Here is a 19,429-nt window from a genome sequence, read left to right as displayed (position 1 = left end):
TAGATATCTATCAGGTCAAATCATCTAATTGTAGTGTTCAGATCTTTAGCCTCCTTGTTGAGTTTCTTTCCAAGTGATCTTTCTTAGAAAGTGGTATATTGAAGTCACCTACCATAATTGTTGAGGCTATGACTTATTTTTTTTAATCTTTTGGAGTGTTTGATTGACATATTCCACTGAATGTTTGTTCAGCTAGTAAATGTTTACAATGCTTAGTGGTCCTTGGCTTATGGTTGCTTTGAGCATTATATAGTGTCCCTCCTTATCTCTTTTTATGGTTTGCACTTTGAGATCAATTTTGTCCAAGATTAGGATCGCAATTCCTGCTTTTTTTAAATTACTATTTGCTTGGCATGTTTTATCTCCAGCCTTTGATTCTCAACCAATTTTTGTCTATAATCTTGAGATGTGTCTCCTGTAGACAAGACATCAAGGAGTTGTGTTTTCCAAGCCAATCTGTGAGTCTCTGTCTCTTAAGGCCTGGGTTCATTCCACTGATATTCAGAGTTATCAAATCTATCTGTAGACTCTGTGATGTCATTTTATCCCTCTAGTGTTGGGTGTTTTCCTACCTCCACTTCTTTTCCATGGGTTGGGCATATGTGTGTTTCTGGTTCCTTTTTGCCTTCTTTCCATTGTTGAGCCAGTGTTATCTTGGGAGCTATTTTCCCTTTGATGGTCTCTGGTTGGAGTTGTTCTGTGTGGTGGTCTCTTGTATGTGCCTGGTGAGTGTTCTTCTTCTGCCCATACTGGTTCAGCGAGAATCTTTTGTAGTGCTGTTTTCCTTTTAGAATATTCTCTGAGATTTCCCTTGTCCAGTAAGACTCTAACTTCTCCATCAAATTTGATACATAATTTGGCTGAGTAGAGTATTCTTGGTTTTGAGTTCTTTTCCTGCAACTTTCAGAATATGTTGCCCTACTCTCTCCTCTTCCTCATAGTATCCACTGATAGGTTTGACAATATTCTTATCTGCTTGCTTTTATATGTGATTGCCTGTTTTTTCCCCAGATGGTTTCCTAATTTTCTCCCTTTCCTCATTGTTGGATAGTTTAACAATTATATCTTGGTGACTTCTTCTTGGGATTCAGTCTAGCTTCTTGGGATTCTATCGGCCTCCTGCGTGGTTACCTGGTTTTCATTCATTAAGCTAGGGAGTTTTCCTCCAAGCATTCCATCATTATTTTGGATGTTGATGTCTTTGTTGTGCATTCCTCCAGTAATCCAATAATTCTGCTATTGGTCCTTCTCATAGCATCAGACATAGCTCTGAGGTTTTCTTCAGCTTCTCTGGTGGACTTGTTAGACTTTTTCTCACATTTATTATTTTTGCTTGTGAGTCTTTTCATTCACTGGTGCAGCTCTCTGCCTAATCCATTCGCTGGGTGAAGTCCATGTGTTTGCTATTATTTTTTTCTTATCTTGCTCCTTAGCTCTTATATTTCCCTTTGGTGTGTGGCCTTTATCTCTTCTATCACTTCATCCATTTTCTGTAATGCTTCCTTCATCTCCTGTATGACTCCAAGCAGCATTCTGAAGGGAGGTCAACATCTGCCTTTTCTATGACTGCTGTTAGATCCAGGTGGTCCTCTGGCATTGGAATTTGTTTCTCTTTTCTTGTTGAAGTTGTGGAAGCAGCTTGCTCTTTTTGGCTGATTTATTGGAACTAGGTGCCTTTTAATCTTGGAGTCTTAGAGCCCTGGACTCTCTCTTTGGGGGCTTGGTCTTGGTGTTTCTGTAGTAGGCTGCCTTTAGTCAACTGCCTTGAGGGGTTGTGTTTCACCTTTGTCCTTCTGGGGTTTCCCTGTTGCCTTAACCTATGATTTGTGCTCCAGCCACCCTCAGGTCTCCTTAGGGGCTGTTTGAAGCTGCTGGCACTGCGGTCTCATGGAAAGTGTTGGCCCGTGCAGGGGAGCATATTTAGGGGATGAGTTGTGGATTGGGTGATCTGTTCCTGGCTAGAGGCACATACCAGAGGTAGGCAGGGGAGGGAGGCCCCACTACTTCTGTTAGCATGCAGATCCACTGCTTGGAGCATGGGGGTGTGTGAAATTGAGAGAAGGGAGAATGCAGTAGGCAAGCCCCAAAGCCTTGGGGCCCCACACTGCAGCTGCAGAAGCTTCTGGCAGGCTCAGAGTTACTTGGCAAGATGGGAACCTTTGTGTGTGGTGGTGGGGGGGGTAGGGGAAGTGGGCCTAGCTGGGGGGTCTGTGCAGAGCACCAATGCAGGGAAGAAGCCTATGAAGTATGCCTGGCTGCCCTGTGGCACCCAGGCGCCAGCCTCTTAGGGGGAAGGGGCTGGTTCGAGGGTCTGTGAGGAGTGCCCAGATGGGGCAAGCACTAGGGAGAAGGTGTTACTGGCTGGTGGATCTGCGTAGAGAGTCAGGACCATATGTCTGGTTGCCCTGTAGCACTGGAGCACGAGCCTTTTGGGGGAGCGTGGAGCTAGCTGGCAGGTCTGTGAGGAGCGTCCAGATGGGCGGACACCCCAGGGTGGGTTACTGGCTGGCAACTGCACAGAGTACAGAGGCAGTGTGATAGCCTCCACCATATGCCTGGCTGGCCTGTGGTGCCAGTCAAGGCAGAGCAGGCACCCTGAGCGTCGCTAGAGAGACCACAGGTGTCCACCGGGTATGTAGGTGATGAAATCAAGGTCCGATTTTGGTTCAGAGAAGTGCTCTGAGCTCTCTTGGAAATTGACAGACAGACTTGATACCCCTACTCAGCCGCCTAATCTTCCCATTCACCAATCTTCTGGTGATCTGGGCATGAGCTACCTATCTGGTCGTCCTCTTAAAGCACTTATTGATGATGATTAAAAAGCAGGAGCTTTCGGTATGAATTGCAACCCAATGTAAAGAGAACAAAAACCCTCACAATGTTCCAATAAACCACATCCTAACGTGCAGAGAAAAGATTGAAATTGTCAAAGATTTCAATTTGCTGGGATCCACATCCATCATCCATGTTCATAGAATCAGCAGATAGGATTCAAATGACACATTCCATCGGGTCAGTTTACTGAACAAAAGCTCAAAGTGTTGAAGAGCAAGGAAGCCACTCTGAGGACTAAGGTGTACCTGACCCGAGTCATTACATTTTCAATCACCTTAGATCAGTGGTTCTCAACCTTCCTAATGCCCCTACCCTGTCATACAGTTCCTCATGTATAAAACTATTTTTGTTGTTACTTCATACCTGTTATTTTGTTACTGTTATGAATCATAATGTAAATATCTGATATGCAGGATGTTTTTTCATTGTTACAAATTGAGCATAATTAAAGCATAGTGATTAATCACCAAAACAATATGTAGTTATATATTTTGAAATATTTATTTCTAATAACAAATCGGTGAAATTTTGTCTGGAAGCATGGTGCAGCAAGGATAACAGTATTCGCTCCGGGTACTCTATGTGGGCGTATCTGCATGTGGGCGGGCCTGTCTGGAGACCAATAGAGGAGCGGTGTCTTGGTTCCTAGGACCATCAGAAATGTGTGTTTTCCAGTGGTCTTAGGAGAACACTGTGAAAGTGTCGTTCGGCCCCCAAAGGCATCGCAGCTCACAGGTTGAGAACCGCTGCCTTATATGCATGTGAAAATTTAACAATAAATACAAAAACCTGCAGAAGAGGGAATGCATTTAAATTAAGTTGTTGGCACAAAATATCCAAAGTCCTGTGGACTGCCAGAAGATTAAACAAATCTGCCTCAGAAAAAAGTTCAGTCAAAATGCTCTTTTAAAGTGTGGATGGTAAGACTCTGTCTCATGGACTTTGGACACGTTACCAGGAAAGATCAGTCCCCGGAAAAGGGCATCGTGTTTGGAAAAGCAGAAGGTCAGTAAAAAAGAGGAAGATCCACGAGGAGGTGGACTGATACCGTGGCCGCAACAGTGGCCTGCAACATGGTAATCCCGAGGATGGCACACATGGGCAGGGTTTTGCTCTGTGCTACATAGAGTTGCTATGAGTAAGAATGGGCTCAATGTCACCTATCAATAGTAACAATAATTCATATTGCCTTAGCAATACGATGCAGGACCAACAGTCACCAAGCTTCAAAGTATATATGTAAAGAAAAAAAATTTCATATATGGTTTATGTTTAACATTGCAAAGCAAATTAAACAAATGCTCAGCTGATAAAACAAATAGCGTGGATTTGGTCCATCCCACCGGTATACACACACACATATCACCATCACCACTAGCTCTCCTTGCTTTAAATAGGACACCCTGGAAACTACTCAGTGACTTCAGAATTAGACAAAAATCATTACATTAGCAAATGCATGAAAATATGGTGTACAGCAAGATTGAAAATGGATATTTGGCAAATATTTTTTCATGGAAAACCATAGAGCAAGAGTTGCTTTAGTTCAATGGTCAGTAGCAGAAAAGCCGAAAGAGTTCAGGAAATGTTTCCCAGAGTTTCTGAAGATGCAATGAAGATACTTGATCATTCTATTTAATAGCAGCTAATGCTTAATATGTACAGTCCTTCTTTAAATCCTCACAGATGGACAAAATAGCACCATCATTGTTATCTTTATATACATGACAATGAGAGGTTCCGAAAGATGGAAAAGTCATCAAAGTCATAGAGTGTTGAAGCCAAAGCTGACACAATATGTGACTGACAAATGAAATCTGTGTACTTAAGGCAATGAGAGTGGCCCAGGTTTAAAAAAGAAGAGAGCGGAGGAGGCAGGAGAAGCTGGGGGCACATCTGATGATCCAAAGGCTCCAGAAAGGGTGAAGAGATTCTGATTGTGGGCTTGCAAAATTCTAGCTTTCTCCTGGCATTGGTGCTACCAGAAGAGTCTTAGGAGACACTTAATATATACATAACCAGAGTTTACTGTTGTTGTTTGGTGCTGACCAGCACATAGTGACCTTGTGTGAAACAGAAGGAAGTGCTGAATGGCACTGCACCTTCCTCACACTGCTAGGTATACTTGAGCCCATTGTTGCAGCTACTGTGTCCATATATCTCACTAGGCTTAATCTTCAGGTCTCTCTGCACTTGACTATAGGGAAATACTCTTAAATGCTGCCCATGAGGCTGACTTTCACAGTTTATCTTAAATTACTGAGGAGTAGTCATTATTTTCCTTCAATAAACAAACCAAAGCCCATTTGTAGGCCACTGGACATCCTCTTACAGACGGGTCTCAGGGAGGAGATGAGCCAGTCAGGGTGCGATGTAGCAACGATGAAACGTACAACTTTCCTCCAGTTCCTAAATGCTTCCCCCACCCACCCACTATCATGATCCCAATTCTACCTTGCAAATCTGGAGAGACCAGAGGATGCACACTGGTACAGATAGGAACTGGAAGCACAGGGAATTCAGGGCAGATGATCCCTTCAGGACCAGTGGTGAGAGTGGTGATACTGGGAGGCTGGAGGGAAGGTGGGTTGGAAAGGGGGAACTGATTACAAGGATCTACATGTGACCTCCTACCTGGGGGACAGACAACAGAGTAGTGGGTGAAGGGAGATGTCGGACAGGGCAAGATAGGACAAAATACTAATTTATAAATTATCAAGGGGTCATGAGGGAGGGGGGAATGGGGAAGGAGGGGGAAAATGAGGACCTGATGCCAGAGGCTTAAGTGGAGAGCAAATGTTTTGAGAATGATGAGGGCAATGAATGTACAAATGTGTTTACACAATTGATGTACATATGGATTGTGATAAGAGTTGTATGAGCCACTAATAAAATGATTTAAAAACAACAAAAACACCATATGCTTAGCAAAAGACACCTAAATCTATAGTCCTCATTTATAAAACTAATATAACCCTGATACTAAAATAAGAAAAAAGGTAAGGAACAATGAAACTAGATTGAGTCTATTTATAAAAAGTTTATTAGAAAATTAAATCTTTTGAAAATTAAATCTTTTGTTAAGTCGATCCCGACTCATGGAGAGCACCAGACCTTTCTTCCAAGGTACCTCTGGGGGTACTTGAACCTCCATTAGGTTAGCAGCTAAGCAAGCTAACCATTTGCATCATGCAAGGTCTCGAAATCTAGCCATATATAGAAAAGCAGACATGTATCATCAATGTTTGTCTCCAGAAAGCAAGAGTGATTTAACATTACAATAAAAATACTAAAGGAGAAATAATGAGTCTCTTAATGAGTGCAGAATCCTATACATTCACCAATTATCTCAAATTATAAGTAAGGCACCTTTCAGAAAGATAGGAATATAGGGAAAATTTTAACCTTTTGATTCTGTTGCCTCCGTGACATGTATGTCGGATATTGACTCAAGGTGTTATCGCTTAAAAGAACAACCAAAGCCTAAATTAACATCACAGCAGAAGCACTGCCTTATGAGCCAGGCAAGTCAACATCTGCTTCTGCTCAACCCGTCTTTAAAGTTCTAGCTAGTTTAATAAGATAAAAAATTATAAGAATTTGGATTAAAAAATAACTTGCATTATTCTTCACAGAGATCTTCAAGAAACTACAGACAACAACTAATAAAAGGTGCTATGCAGGGGCTTCAAAATGTGTGGGGAGAAAAGTCAGTATCTTTTCATTGTGTTTTTCCGTAAGCTTTTTGCGACCCCTAATAGTCAACTCATGTAGCCCTTCTAGCCACAATTCCTTATGTGCTGTTTTATAATTCTGGATTCTGTCTGTGACTGTGATCCCATTTTTGGAGGGATTTCTATGGCAGCAGAGTGACTAGGCAGTTCAGAAGTTCAAAATCACCAACAGCTCCACTGGAGCGAGATGGGCTGGGACGTTCCTGTCCTACAGGGTCACTATGAGTAACCACTGACTCCATGACAGTGAGTGTGTTTGATTGTGTGATTTTTCTCTGTTACAAAATTAAAGTGGGCCTAAGTCTTAAACTTGGAAAAGAGTGGGAACAAAGACTTCCTATAACCTTATCCTACACCAAACCAAACTCACTGCCATGGAGTCGATGCTGACTCATAGCCACCTTTGGAGGCATCTTTAAGACCACTTTATTAGAGGGTGGAGCATTGGTAGCATAGTGGTTATGTGTCGGGCTGAAATACATTAAGTCAGCAGTTCAAAACCGCCAGCCACTTTGTGAAAGAAAGATGGGCTTTCTACTCCCATAAAGAGCTACAGTCTTGGAAAGTCACAGGGGCATGGGGAAACCTTTCCTATAGGGTTGCAATGAGCCACCATCTACTCACTCAATAGCAGTGAGTTTATTAGAGGGTATGGATTAAGACATGATCCTTTGTTTTCCCTGGGAGACAAACCACACCTCCATGAAATTCATTCCTCAGTATCTAAGAGCCATGTAAGACACAGAGAAAACTCCCCAGGACCTTGCAAGAGCAGATCCAATCCAGTCATGGACTTGGTTGCTGACTGAGGAGAGGTATTTCTGTGGACCAAAGACTGCACCCTCAACTGTTTGCTGCTCCTAACTTGTTGGTAACCTATTAGCTTCCTGAATAGATCTCCTTAATTGTGAACTTGTCTGTGAGTTCTGTGTGCCCAGTGCCATGAATTATGGAATTCAGCATGGATGAAGAGTGGCTGGAAGAATGGCTGGTGTCAGAAGAGGGTAAAGCAGAATGGAGGGTGAAGTCCTGTCTTACCTCAGTCTTGTGACAATAGGGAAGCCAGAGAAGGTCAATATGTCCACCTCCACTGTCATGTATTGCAGCCTCTTCATACAAGATCAATTTACATAAATCCACATTTAAAAAACATTCCATTCAAAATGTTGATATAACAGAGCTACAAAAATATGAAGATATTTTGAAAATATTCCAATGAATATTATATGTTTTCAGGGATTTTTTTTAAAGACCTAACTAAGTACATGGATGTTCCCAGTTGAAGTCTTAGGGAGTTTAAATCAAAATCTCAGCAAGGTTTTTCACAGGACCCATTGATCTCATACACATATGTTTTTAAAAAGGAGATTTATTCAACTAGACATCTTTTCTCATTGTAAAATGTCAGTAATTCAAAGGGGAAATTGCCATTGAAAATAAAAAGGTGCATAATAAGCGAATGTGATGAAAAAAGTTGATGGTGCCCAACTATCAAAAGATATAGTGTCTGGGGTCTTAAAGTCTTGAGGATAAACAAATGGCCGTCTAGTTGAAAAGCAAAAAATCTCACATGGAAGAAGCACACCAGCCTGTATGATCGCAAGATGTCAATAGGATGAGGTTTCAAGCATCAAATAACAAAAAATCATGTCATTGTGAATGCAGGGGAATGTGGAGTGGAGACCCAAAGCCCATCTGTAGGCAACTGGACATCCCCTCACAGAAGAGTCACAAGGAAGAGATAAGCCAGTCAGGGTGCAGTATAGCACTGATGAAACATACAACTTTTCTCTAATTCTTTAATGCTTCCTCCCCCACCTCACCTCCACCCCCCACTATCATGATCCCAATTCCACCTTACAAATTTGGCTAGACCAGAGCATGTATACTAGTACAGACAAGAGTTCACAACACAGGGAATCCAGGATAGATAAACTCCTCAGGACCAATAATGAGTAGCAACGATACCAGGAGGTTAGGAGGAAACTGGGAGAAGAAATGGGGAACCGATCACAATGACACCCCCCCAAAGGGGGACAAACAACAGAAAAGTGGGTGAAGGGAGACAGTGGTGAGTGTAAGATATGGAAACAAATTTTATTTTAATTATACAGGGTTCACAAGAGATGGAGAAAGGAGGGAGATAAAAAAATAAGGAGCTGACACTAGGGGCTCAAATAGAAAGAAAATGTTTTGAAAATGATTATGGCAACATATGTACAAATGTGCTCGACCCAATGGATAATGGATGGATTGTGATATCTGTAAGAGCCCCAATAAAATTATTTTTTAAAATAATGTAAAAATTCCAAAAGGAAAGAAAGAGGTCATTAAAACAGGCTATTAGATGAAGGAATCTGAAAATAAACCCTCTTGTGTTGTCTAAGGCCATAGTCATTTGTCATGAACATAAGATGTTGTAAAGGCTTATAACTAAGTCAAGAAGAGCTGGGTACAACCAGCCATGGGCCATACTAGCTTCAAGAGATCAAATCTAAAAGTTACAAAGCAGAGAGGAACAAAATATGACTTATCATAAATCCTTTCTATATTGCACATTGTCATGTACTTTTTTTATGTTTGCTACTTTTTAATGATTAGAGAGATGAAACTTGCCTTTGATGCCTGCCTGAAACATATTCTCATGTAGCTCACCACTGTCAACCATCCTGACATACACCAAAAAAAAAAATACAGGGGGAAAAAGCAAGTCACCACATAGGTGGAAAATCATGTCTAGGCTGTGTCTGAGGACCTTACCGCAGCCAGTTCTCTACTGAGATATCCTCAGTACTATAAGAAATTAGTATGGATAAAGCAGTGGTTCTCAACCTTCCTTATGCCACAATCCTTTAATGCAGTTCCTCATGTTGTGGTGACCCCCAACCATAAAATTATTTTCTTTGCTACTTCATAACTGTAATTTTGCTACTGTTATAAATCAGGTGACCCCCATGAAAGGGTTGTTCAACCCCCAAAGGGGTCTCGACCTACAGATTGAGAACCTCTGGGATAGAGCAGGTGATAAAAGGGTAGTGTCATCCGGAGTATAAAATGAATATAATTTATTGACTAGTCCCTTGTATGCTCACTGAACAACAATTTTTAAAAGATATCATGATATAATTTTGGACCTAGTGAGGAAAATAGATTCTCCTGCAATCTTGAGCTCTTGGGCCAGGAACTTCCCTAAAATACATAAGAACTTAATACATGACAGTAGGCAAAAAAAAAGTGTGTTCAATAAATGGTGCTAAGATAATTTATTATCTGCCTGGATAATTAGGACCCTAAATCCAATAGGCACGTCCCTTGTAAGTAAAACCCTAAATATGAAAACTAAAATTTTTTAAGATATTAAAAATGCATTCCTTTTTATTGTCTTTCATAAAAATAATAAAAAATTGAAACCTCATCAGTAACTTCCCATTTGCAAAAGGGAAAATGATGTAAGTGATGCAAATGGCAGATTCAGGTCAATGAACAAAATGATGAAATATTCGATTCAACCTTACATAGTAAGGTAGGTCACTGGATTTCCAAGATGTTCTGAGTTGAAGTTTCAAATTCAGCAAAAAAGGTCGGTGAAAGTGTTCAGAGCAGTGTCTGCACCAATGCTGAAATCGGTACCGGCTACATTGTTGGAGACAGTAGCTGGGCCCATAATCATAGGAACATAAAACTCTTTGTGTTGCTCCCGGGCAGCTGACATTTCCAGCAGTCCCAGGTAGGCCTCAAATCCACCAATAATCAATACAGGGTTGATATTATGAGCACGCATCTGTACAGCAATCTCTTCCAAATACTTTCCAGGTAGAATACGTTTTGTCCCAAGAACTGATCCTCCTTGGCAGGTCCAGCCTCCAACATCTGACCAGTTGATTTCTTTGATCTGCCCTTTGGAAAACCCATCAAAGCCATCATAGATGGCGAGCATCCTGTGGCCGTCAGCTATCCCCATTCGGACAGCCGAGCGCACAGCAACATTCATCCCAGCCGCAGGGGCGCCCACGTTGATTATTCACACATTACAGTTACTCTTGACAATCTGGGAATCTGAAATCTTCATGGAAAGGCGCTTGTAGATGTTCAGGTTGCTCTGAAAGCTCCTTCCTCGAAGCTGGACAGCGTCACTAAATCTTCTCTCGTCCGTCGCCTTTTGCACGTCCTGGGTCATCTGCGCACACTTCGCCAGGGGCAGGGGCAGCATGTGGTTTCCGCTCAGGGAAACTACACAGGCTGGGGTCTCTGGGGTAGCTACAAAGAGGGCGATGACAGCCTCCACCCCCCAGGCGACTGGCCAGGATCCTGTCCAAAGCAGAAGGCGTTCCTCCTCTTTGCATGTGTCCGAGTATCCTCACGCGGGTGTCAACCCCAGCTGCTTCACTACTTTGATTTTCTCAGAAGTAATATGTTTATTTTGGTAATCGATTGCTCCTTCAGCCACAGTGATAAAGTTCAGCCGTTTCTTTTGAGCACGGTTCTCTGATAGTTTAATGCAAATCTTTGCTTCCCGGTCGTCTTCTGGAGGAGCTTCAGGCAGAAACACCCAGTCTGCACCGCACTAACCAGGGCTAAATAGCCACAGTGTCTCTCCATGACCTCAAGAACGAAGGTCCGCTGGTGGCTACGCGCCGTGGTCATAATAGCATCAACGACTTCAATAATCCTGTGCAGAGCTGAGTCAGTGCCAATCGCCATGTCTGTCCCACAGAAGTCGTTGTCGATGGAACCGACCATGCCCACAATGTTGAGGTACGAGTACTTCTTTACAGCATCCTCATCAATCTTACCATTTTGTGCCAGCTCCTCCAGCAGACCACTCCATTCCTTCTGGAAGATATTGGCCCCTGTTAAGCTTCCGTCCCCACCAATCACACACAGATTGGTAATTCCCAGATGAATCAAGTTGCAGGCAGCTTGCAAGCGACCTTCCCGAGTACAAAATGACTGGCACCGGCCACTGCCGATGATCGTCCCTCCCATTTGTAGAATTCTCGAGACACTTTCCCACGTGGCTTCAATGATATCAGCACCGCCATCAACCATACCTTGGTAACCCTCATATATAAAATACACTTTGGCTCTCACGTAGATTCCCATGCGCACTACAGCACGTACAGCAGCATTCATGCCTTGGGCATCCCCGCCGCTGGTCAGGACTCCGATGGCTTTGCCATCCCCGGAGATCTGTTCCAGGTACCTCTTGCAGGAACGTGTCGATGGGACAGTACTCATGGCGAGGAGAGACGTCCTAGGCTCGGTGAGACGGCTGAGGGCTCAGCTCCGGCTTCGAAAACTAAAATTTTAAGAAACAATTCTAGAAATGCAATTTACTTCAAAGTTAATATTCTAGAATTCTTCCTAAAAAGTAACTTCAGAGTTAATTGTATTTCTTAAAGGGCGAACAAAAACCTATTAAAATATTAATATACTTGACAACATTAGTATTAAAAACTTCGCTAAGCTGACATCAATCTTTTTTAAAGCAAAGATGATAAGCCATAAGTCGGTTGAGATATCTGTAGAGAAAATAATCAGCAGAGGTTATAAAGGCTGCACAAAGAAGACCTACTGAACCATAACAAAAATGACATAATCCAGTAGAAAAGTTTATTGACACATGAATCAAGGAGGAGGAGCCTTTATGGACAACGCAAAACATATGCAAGCTATTCAGTGAAATAGGGATCAGGGAAATGTCTATTAATACAAAATACACTAACATTTTTTAAGCATTGGAGAGCAGACAATGAAGAGGAGGGCCGAAAAAAATTCTATGGCTGACGTGGCAGCAAGTAGCAGGGCTGGTCCTAAGTTACAATGCCTGGCAGGTTGGGGAGTGACTAGATCGTTAACCAGGATGGGTAACAGAAGGTGCGTTTGAGGTAACTGTGCACTATCCCACTGAGAGTCGGCATACTGCTGAAAGGTCTGGCTGAAAGATACAGTATTTGGGCCACTAACTGAAATATTATAGGTATTAGTGAAGCCAGAGGCCACTCAGGAGAAAGGCCTACGCTCTACTTCCCCAAATGGAAGACCCTAGAGCATCCAGTTCTACACTGACACGTATGGGACTGCCATGAGTTGGGTTGACTCTGAGAAACTGGTGCCATCGCTGCCCTGAAAGAGTGTGATGAAAGAGAAGGGAGAGAAGCCAATGAGTCAGCAGCTGGAGAATCGGGAGGAACCCCAAGATCATTTTTTTTAAAACAGCCCTCTATCTTCCTGAAAGATCAATTTTGTGAAACCAAATGGAGATGCCTCATCTAGTTTAAAACTTAATGGAGGGTTTTTGTTGGTTTATTTAAAACCATTTATTACTATTAAAAACCCAGTGTATTTGCTAACTCAACATTAAGAAACGAGGGGCATTACTTGGAGCCTGTGTCTTTTTCATGGGGAATTGAGTTTGGCTGTGAGAGCACTTGAGGGACCTGTAAAGTGATATGGTGGATTAAGGTCCCAATAGGGGGAGGAACAACCACTTAGAAACCAGCAGGAAAACTGTATGTTTATTTTCATAAGCAATTATTTGATAATACATAAGTGCTAGCAAAGCCACAATACCTTGTAGAAATCACAGTCACTCTTCGTGATGGAAAGTTTCTAATGCCAATGGACTGTATAGTCTAAAGATACTGGGCTCTGGTCATCCAGATTCTTCTCTTTTTGTGACTGAGGTTTTCTTTTTCACCCTATGGAATAACAAAGCTAGATTGGCCATGTGTGAGAGAGCGACATTAATGTACTCTCCTTGGCCATGCTACCGAAACCACACATAGTCTGTTTGTTTTTTTAAAAGTAAGTAAGTAGAAGCCAAAGTACTTTTGCTTAATTGCTTTCGTTTCCCAAATGTGGAAGGAGTGTTTTTTAAAATCAATTCAATATCAAAACTGTGAGGGTTGCTCAAAGTGAATAAGTATAGTCAACCTCTCATAACATGGCTATAGAATGGAAATGTATGTTTCTAGAATGTGTGGGCCCCTGGTTGTGGAGCAGTTATGCCTTGAGCTGCAATTCTCTTCGTCAGCACTTTGAAATCTCCAGCAGCTCCACGGGAGAAAGACTTTGATTTCTACTCCCATAAAAACTTACAGTCTTGGAAACCCACGGGTGTCTCGATGAATCAAAATTGACATGATGCTGACAATGAGCTTGATTTGGGTATAGAGTGTGTATAGTATGTGTGATATGGCCTGCAATCCTTATTTTTAAAGATACTTTTTATTTGTTTAGACAAAAATGCTGGACTTATGTTTCTGAGGTAATTTTTCATGGAAGCAAATAATGGTTTATTTGACATATACATAAACTTTCATAAACTAAACAATGTGAAAATCAAACGATTAAAAATATTTCTGTACATAATGAAGTTTAATATCCATGTCAAGTATAAACAAAAGTAACTTTAACTGTGTTGAGTTTCCACAAGGCTTAAATGAAAACGTTTCTATTGTGCTTGGGAAAAATGTCATACAAAGGATTGAAATATTAGAAACACAGCATCGTCCACAAGCAATAAACCATCCAAACACATTTCAGTTATGTAAAACATAGACCGATTTACTCAAATGATACAAAAAACATTTGCATGTAGAGTGAGAACTGATACAGAAGTAAAAATCTAAATGCTCATCATTTGATCAGGACAACTATTTTATCTTACAGAGGTAAATTCTAAATGCAATAAGCTACACAAAAAATGATGAGCCTGACTTCATCTTGACTTGCACCAATAATCACCCATTATCCCATTGTCCATATTAAAGACTGAAGGCACAGGAAACACACCGAGCAGAAGAGAACAAACAGGCTTTCTTCTGTTATAAAATTGACTAGTCAGTCCATTTTCCTGTGTGATTAGCAACTGAGACAATACCTGCAACACTCAGTTACGCTACATGGCTCAAACCGAGGAGCGAGCTGATGGAATGACATAACGGAATTTGTTTGCTTCCATTCAGAGACTTGAACCAAGTTGTTCTTGGCTGAAGCCAAGGATGCCACATTCATTGCCTCCGATTCCATAAATGCCGTAGGGTCACCAATATTCGTTTGAATTTTCCAAATTCTCTTTAAGGAGTTATGTTTCTTCATGAACGTTTTCCCCCTTAAGTATATGGGAACACCATTTTATTCCATCTGACTTGCTCAAGCATCCTGTCGTGCGACAAGAACCTCCTGTCATGTGATATGTCATGTGATAAGAACAAAAAACAAGTTGATCTTCACACCAGATCATTTGAAAAAAAGGCAAAAAAATAAAATCTTATATTTCTGGGAAAACTGATATTTGATAACAATGAACTGTATGGATTCGCTTCTGAAAAAGACTACATTGAAAAAAAAACGTTCCATTCCAGGGAGACATTACATTCACACAGGGTAATGGGGATCTTCTGCACTGATGTTGGACATTAAGTTCTCAGAACAATAAATCAGGCTTTATTTCTGTATTTACTGCACCTGGCCACTTGGTAACAAAAGGAGTCCCTGGTATCTGCATACAAATCACACATACAAGTGCCCATCCATGAACAGAAATAAAAACCTTTAAACAGAGCCTGTATTGGTATGGAATATTCTGCAGCTAAAGTTATGGTACTTAACGTTGGATGAAAAAATGTAATCTGTATTAATTTCAGGAAAGAAATACACATATATTCTATCCCTTCCCATATGACAAAGTGAATATGCTTACTATCTGTCCTGAGGACACATATTTCATTAAAATGCTGGTAGCTTTCTTATTTGAAAAGTACATGGAGTCTCCGTTAGCATCCAAAGGAATCAAGTTTTAAAGCACCATATACATAATTCCATAGCATTTTCTCTCCACATGCTCCACAAGAGCCTTCTTCTACTAATAATGCTGTGCCTGATGAGGCCAGGTTTCCTGCTTTGAAGCGTGTGAGTGCATCTGTGTCATATACATTTATATATATATTTATATATATAATATTTCCACTAAAATTGGCAACAGTTTCCGATGTGATTCTTCTGCTTAATCTCTCTCTTTTTAAACATTGCTTTTCCTACTTACTGAGCCAAATAAATGCAAAGAATAGACCTGTTCACTTATCTGGAAGCATCAGTTAGCAACGTAAGGAGACTTCCTGTTGTCCTGTGTCCACAATTTTAAATGCACGTATTTTTTGGGAGGTGAAAGAACTTCTCCATTTGTATAACAGACAGGTCACTGTAGTATAGATTTTGAGAATATTGGATTCTGGGCTATGATTGGGAAATAGTAGCATGAATAATTCCACATGAGCATGGTTTCACATGTCTATTATAAAGGTCTGTGGCTGACTCTGCCTGACATTGATATAGGATGGTGCTATCTTTAACAACCATGGCAGGAACTAAAGCTTTAGAATAATCTGTAATAATTCATAGAATAAGATATTCTTATGAGTCTGGCATTGTAATATTGCCTCCAAAACATAAGAAAGGGGTTGTCTGATAAGTAAAAGTCCTCCTATTGCCGATAATAAGTATAAGGTTACCTTAAGGAAAGATGGTCATATTTTATTATTGAAAGTCTATAGGCACTCGCTAATCATTTTAATGGAAGCTAATCCATGAGAAATGTCTTTAGTGTGGAAATGACTTCCGTTAAAATCTGATTTGTTCTGCCAAACTCCTAATTGCCCCATTCCATTAACAAACCAGATATCTGTAAATTTCTTATAATCCAATTAAGTACTTTTAAAAATGTCCCATAAAAGTACAGCTATGGTAGATATGTATACAGAATTGCAAAGGACTAATTCTTTGAAGCATTTCCTGGAGTATTACATAAACGTGGTGGAAAGCATGTCTCCATGAAGCAATGTACGAAGCCTAGCCGAGATTTCTTTCAGCCCACTGCTCACATGAACGGGCCCTGCATCTCCCAGGGTCTCTCCTTTCTGTCTGCCATGGAGGAAATCATCCCCAGGAGAACACTTCCACATCTGGGAGTGAGCTAACATTCATCATGCATGTTTTAGAGTCATCTCCACAGAGCCGGCCAAGTGTTCATTCTTTGCAGTTGAGTTCTTCTAGAGGTTATTATTCATTTTTTTATAGTACTAGATGCGCAAAATATCTAAAGTGATTGTTGTTATCCATCCCTGGAAGTAGGTCACAATTACATATTATTTTTGACAAATGCGAAACATACACAAGCAATAGAATACGTTCCCGTGGTTTTCAACGTTGTGCTACAGTTAGTTAGTTATTGGGGACTCTGCTCTTCTAGGTGCTTGATGATTTTGAGACCAAACATTGATTTTCGTGTAAATTATTTTACATGTGAGTTATGGAACCGATGCTGAAAGAATTCCCTAAGCATCATCGTAAAATGAGAAAGGAAGGAAAAATGAGAAAGAATACCTTTTTCAAAGAAAAGACGGGAAAAATGTTTTATTAAACAAGGAAAAGAAAATCACCTTGATAATTAGTTACAATTTCTTATATTCAACGCCTTATTTTTATAAGCTGTTAAAATTAGTACTGTCAGAGCTAGTAATGGTGTGGGAATTTAACAAGAATAGACCAGTTGGCCTATTTCTCTAGTAACACAAGATAATTGCCTGTAATTCACAAGTGCTTTATATTGTCTCATTTAAAAAATTATGCCTACCATCCTAGAAAGCAATGTCTATTTTTTATACTAGAAATATAGTAGTCCATCTACATCTCCCCAGATCTTTGCAATACTGAAGCATTATCATCTCTGTTTATACCTCCTATTTCCAGAAATTATTAAAATAGCTTCTAAGGAAAATGCAACCATTTCCTACTGTATTATTAAGTGCTGTATATAACTGCCAACTACTACTTTGAGTCTATGGTTGGGTATAAAATCTGGAGCAGAAAAAGCCTTTAAACTTATGATGAATAATGAATCTTCAGAAGATGCTAGAATTTGAAATTCAAATGTACAGCCTATTTATAAACAAGAATATTCCTTAGTTTGAGAAAAAAGTTATTTCTATATTTAAGAAAAGAAGGGCATCATCTCTTAAGCATTAAAAGTACAAATGCAATTTTATGTTTCCTGATAAATACCTTAAAAGGGCAACAGTAACTATTGAGTCAGCCGACATCGGGTGCAATGGAGCCAGTTTCATTATGACAACTGTTTTTTAAGTTTCTTCAATAATTTCTCTCAAATAGCTTACAGTCATATAGACTGGAACCCTCCTTGGAAGCTTCATCTCATTTCAGTTAGCCATGAAAAGAAACATTTGCTGATATCCTTGGGGGCAAAAGCAATGGAAAAAGCATCCTAGTAGAAATAAAATGGAAAGTAAGGGAAAGTGCGCAGTGATAAACTCTTCACTTCAACCTACTGTTTTCCTCCTATTATATAGTCTCTTGTTTGTTTGAAGGGGGAGCGAGGGGCAAACTTGGGGAGAATTGAATTTTGGAGTGGCCAATGTTGAGTTTTCTAATAAAATAACAAGAGGGGGAATCTTTTTGATAAAGGTGAACTAGATCGATGGTAGGATACCAGGCTCTACAGACCAGCCAAACAGGCTGTCACGTAATTTGGTGTTCATTTTTAATTCCTTCCTGAGCGTGTGCCATTGAAGTCATGGGCACTAAAACATCATTGTGACAGAGAAGACCCACGACAAGCGTAATCACTAGTACTCTGAATGAGTACCTGGCACCTTCTTTTCCAGTTGTTTTAGATGGATCTTGGCTAAGGAAGAAGAAATAAAAGACAATCACGGAGTAGCAGACCCATTTCAATCTCTGCCCATATGAAAATTCTCTCTGAGACTAAGCTGCAATGTTTTGCATTCCAGGGTTTATTGCTTTAAGAAAATATTATATGCTACCCTCGTGCCATTTCATTAAAATTCTATACTTTCATACATAGCTTTAAACTAAACTGCCATCTAACGTGATCCTCTCTTCTTCCCCTCCTTTATAAAGACAAAGGAGTCCATTGTCTCCCAGAGCAAATACCCCTCAGCCTCTTACTTAATGTTTTCTAAATGACTTCTCAAAACATTCCATAAAAATAAGTTGCTTTCCTTTAGTAGCTATGGAAGGTCTTTCTATACAGCCACTAATGTTACAATTCAGTAGGTAGTATTCAACCACAATGTCACATTATGTGTACTTATTGTTCAAGTATGGTGACTCTTCATTTTTCTTATGACCCATGTACTCTCCTTGACAGGCACACAAACGACAACCTACGACACCACAGCATAGTCCTTGCTTTGTTCATTGTTTTCGCTTTCTTGTGGACTGGTGATTTTGACTTCTGGTCTTGGTGGTCTTTGAGGATCTATATCAGCCTGGAGAGAAATAAATAAAATAAGGCACTTTAGGGGTCAAACGTGAATGAAACTTCTAAAACAACCAACTCTCCGCCACACAGTCGATTCTGACGCCCAGGGCCCTGTAGGCAGCACTGCTCCTGTGGGTTTCCAGGAGGACTCCCATTGCATCAATTAGATGAACCAGCTCAAGGGTTCCCTCCGTGGTTGCGTCTGTCACTGACTAGTGGACGCGTGATACTCAACCCTTCCCTTTTACGGAATCCCTTTCTGGGACCATAATCCGGTGTGTGCTTGACGTGTCTCTGGTCTCTGGCTTTGAACTTTCCTTTCCAACAGTATGGTTATATTTTTCGTTTTAGCTTTGGCAGAGAAAAAAGAGAGAGAAACATGCAGCAGACCCACCAACCTATCTCCTTAATCTAGTCCCATATCCCTTGGGGCAAAAAATATGGGCAAGACAATCCTAATATAAATAAAGCAAAAGGTAAGGTAAATTGAACATAAAATCTACTCCCCTTTAGAATCCACACATTCATGCATCCCCTGCAAACCTGATACCATATT

At 40.7% G+C, this 19,429-nt stretch overlaps 1 protein-coding gene and 1 pseudogene across 1 annotated transcript in view; both read right to left on the bottom strand.

The window, feature by feature from the left end:
• Positions 1-10,137: 10,137 nt before the first annotated feature.
• Positions 10,138-11,820, bottom strand: LOC142442306 (ATP-dependent 6-phosphofructokinase, platelet type pseudogene; annotated as a pseudogene).
• A 5,696-nt stretch (positions 11,821-17,516) lies between these two features.
• Positions 17,517-19,429, bottom strand: part of DCDC2 (doublecortin domain containing 2) — a 223,867-nt gene continuing 221,954 nt past the window's right edge. Inside the window, exon 10 of the mRNA XM_075540741.1 lies at positions 17,517-18,880. Within this exon, the coding sequence (XP_075396856.1) occupies positions 18,776-18,880 (105 nt within the window). The 3' untranslated portion in view covers positions 17,517-18,775. The remainder of the gene's footprint in view (positions 18,881-19,429) is intronic.

The sequence above is a fragment of the Tenrec ecaudatus genome, chromosome 1 (assembly GCF_050624435.1).
Source record: "Tenrec ecaudatus isolate mTenEca1 chromosome 1, mTenEca1.hap1, whole genome shotgun sequence".
NCBI lineage: Eukaryota > Metazoa > Chordata > Mammalia > Afrosoricida > Tenrecidae > Tenrec > Tenrec ecaudatus.
The sequence above is the reverse complement of the archived record's forward strand: the minus strand, read 5'-3'. Positions and strand labels throughout refer to the sequence as shown.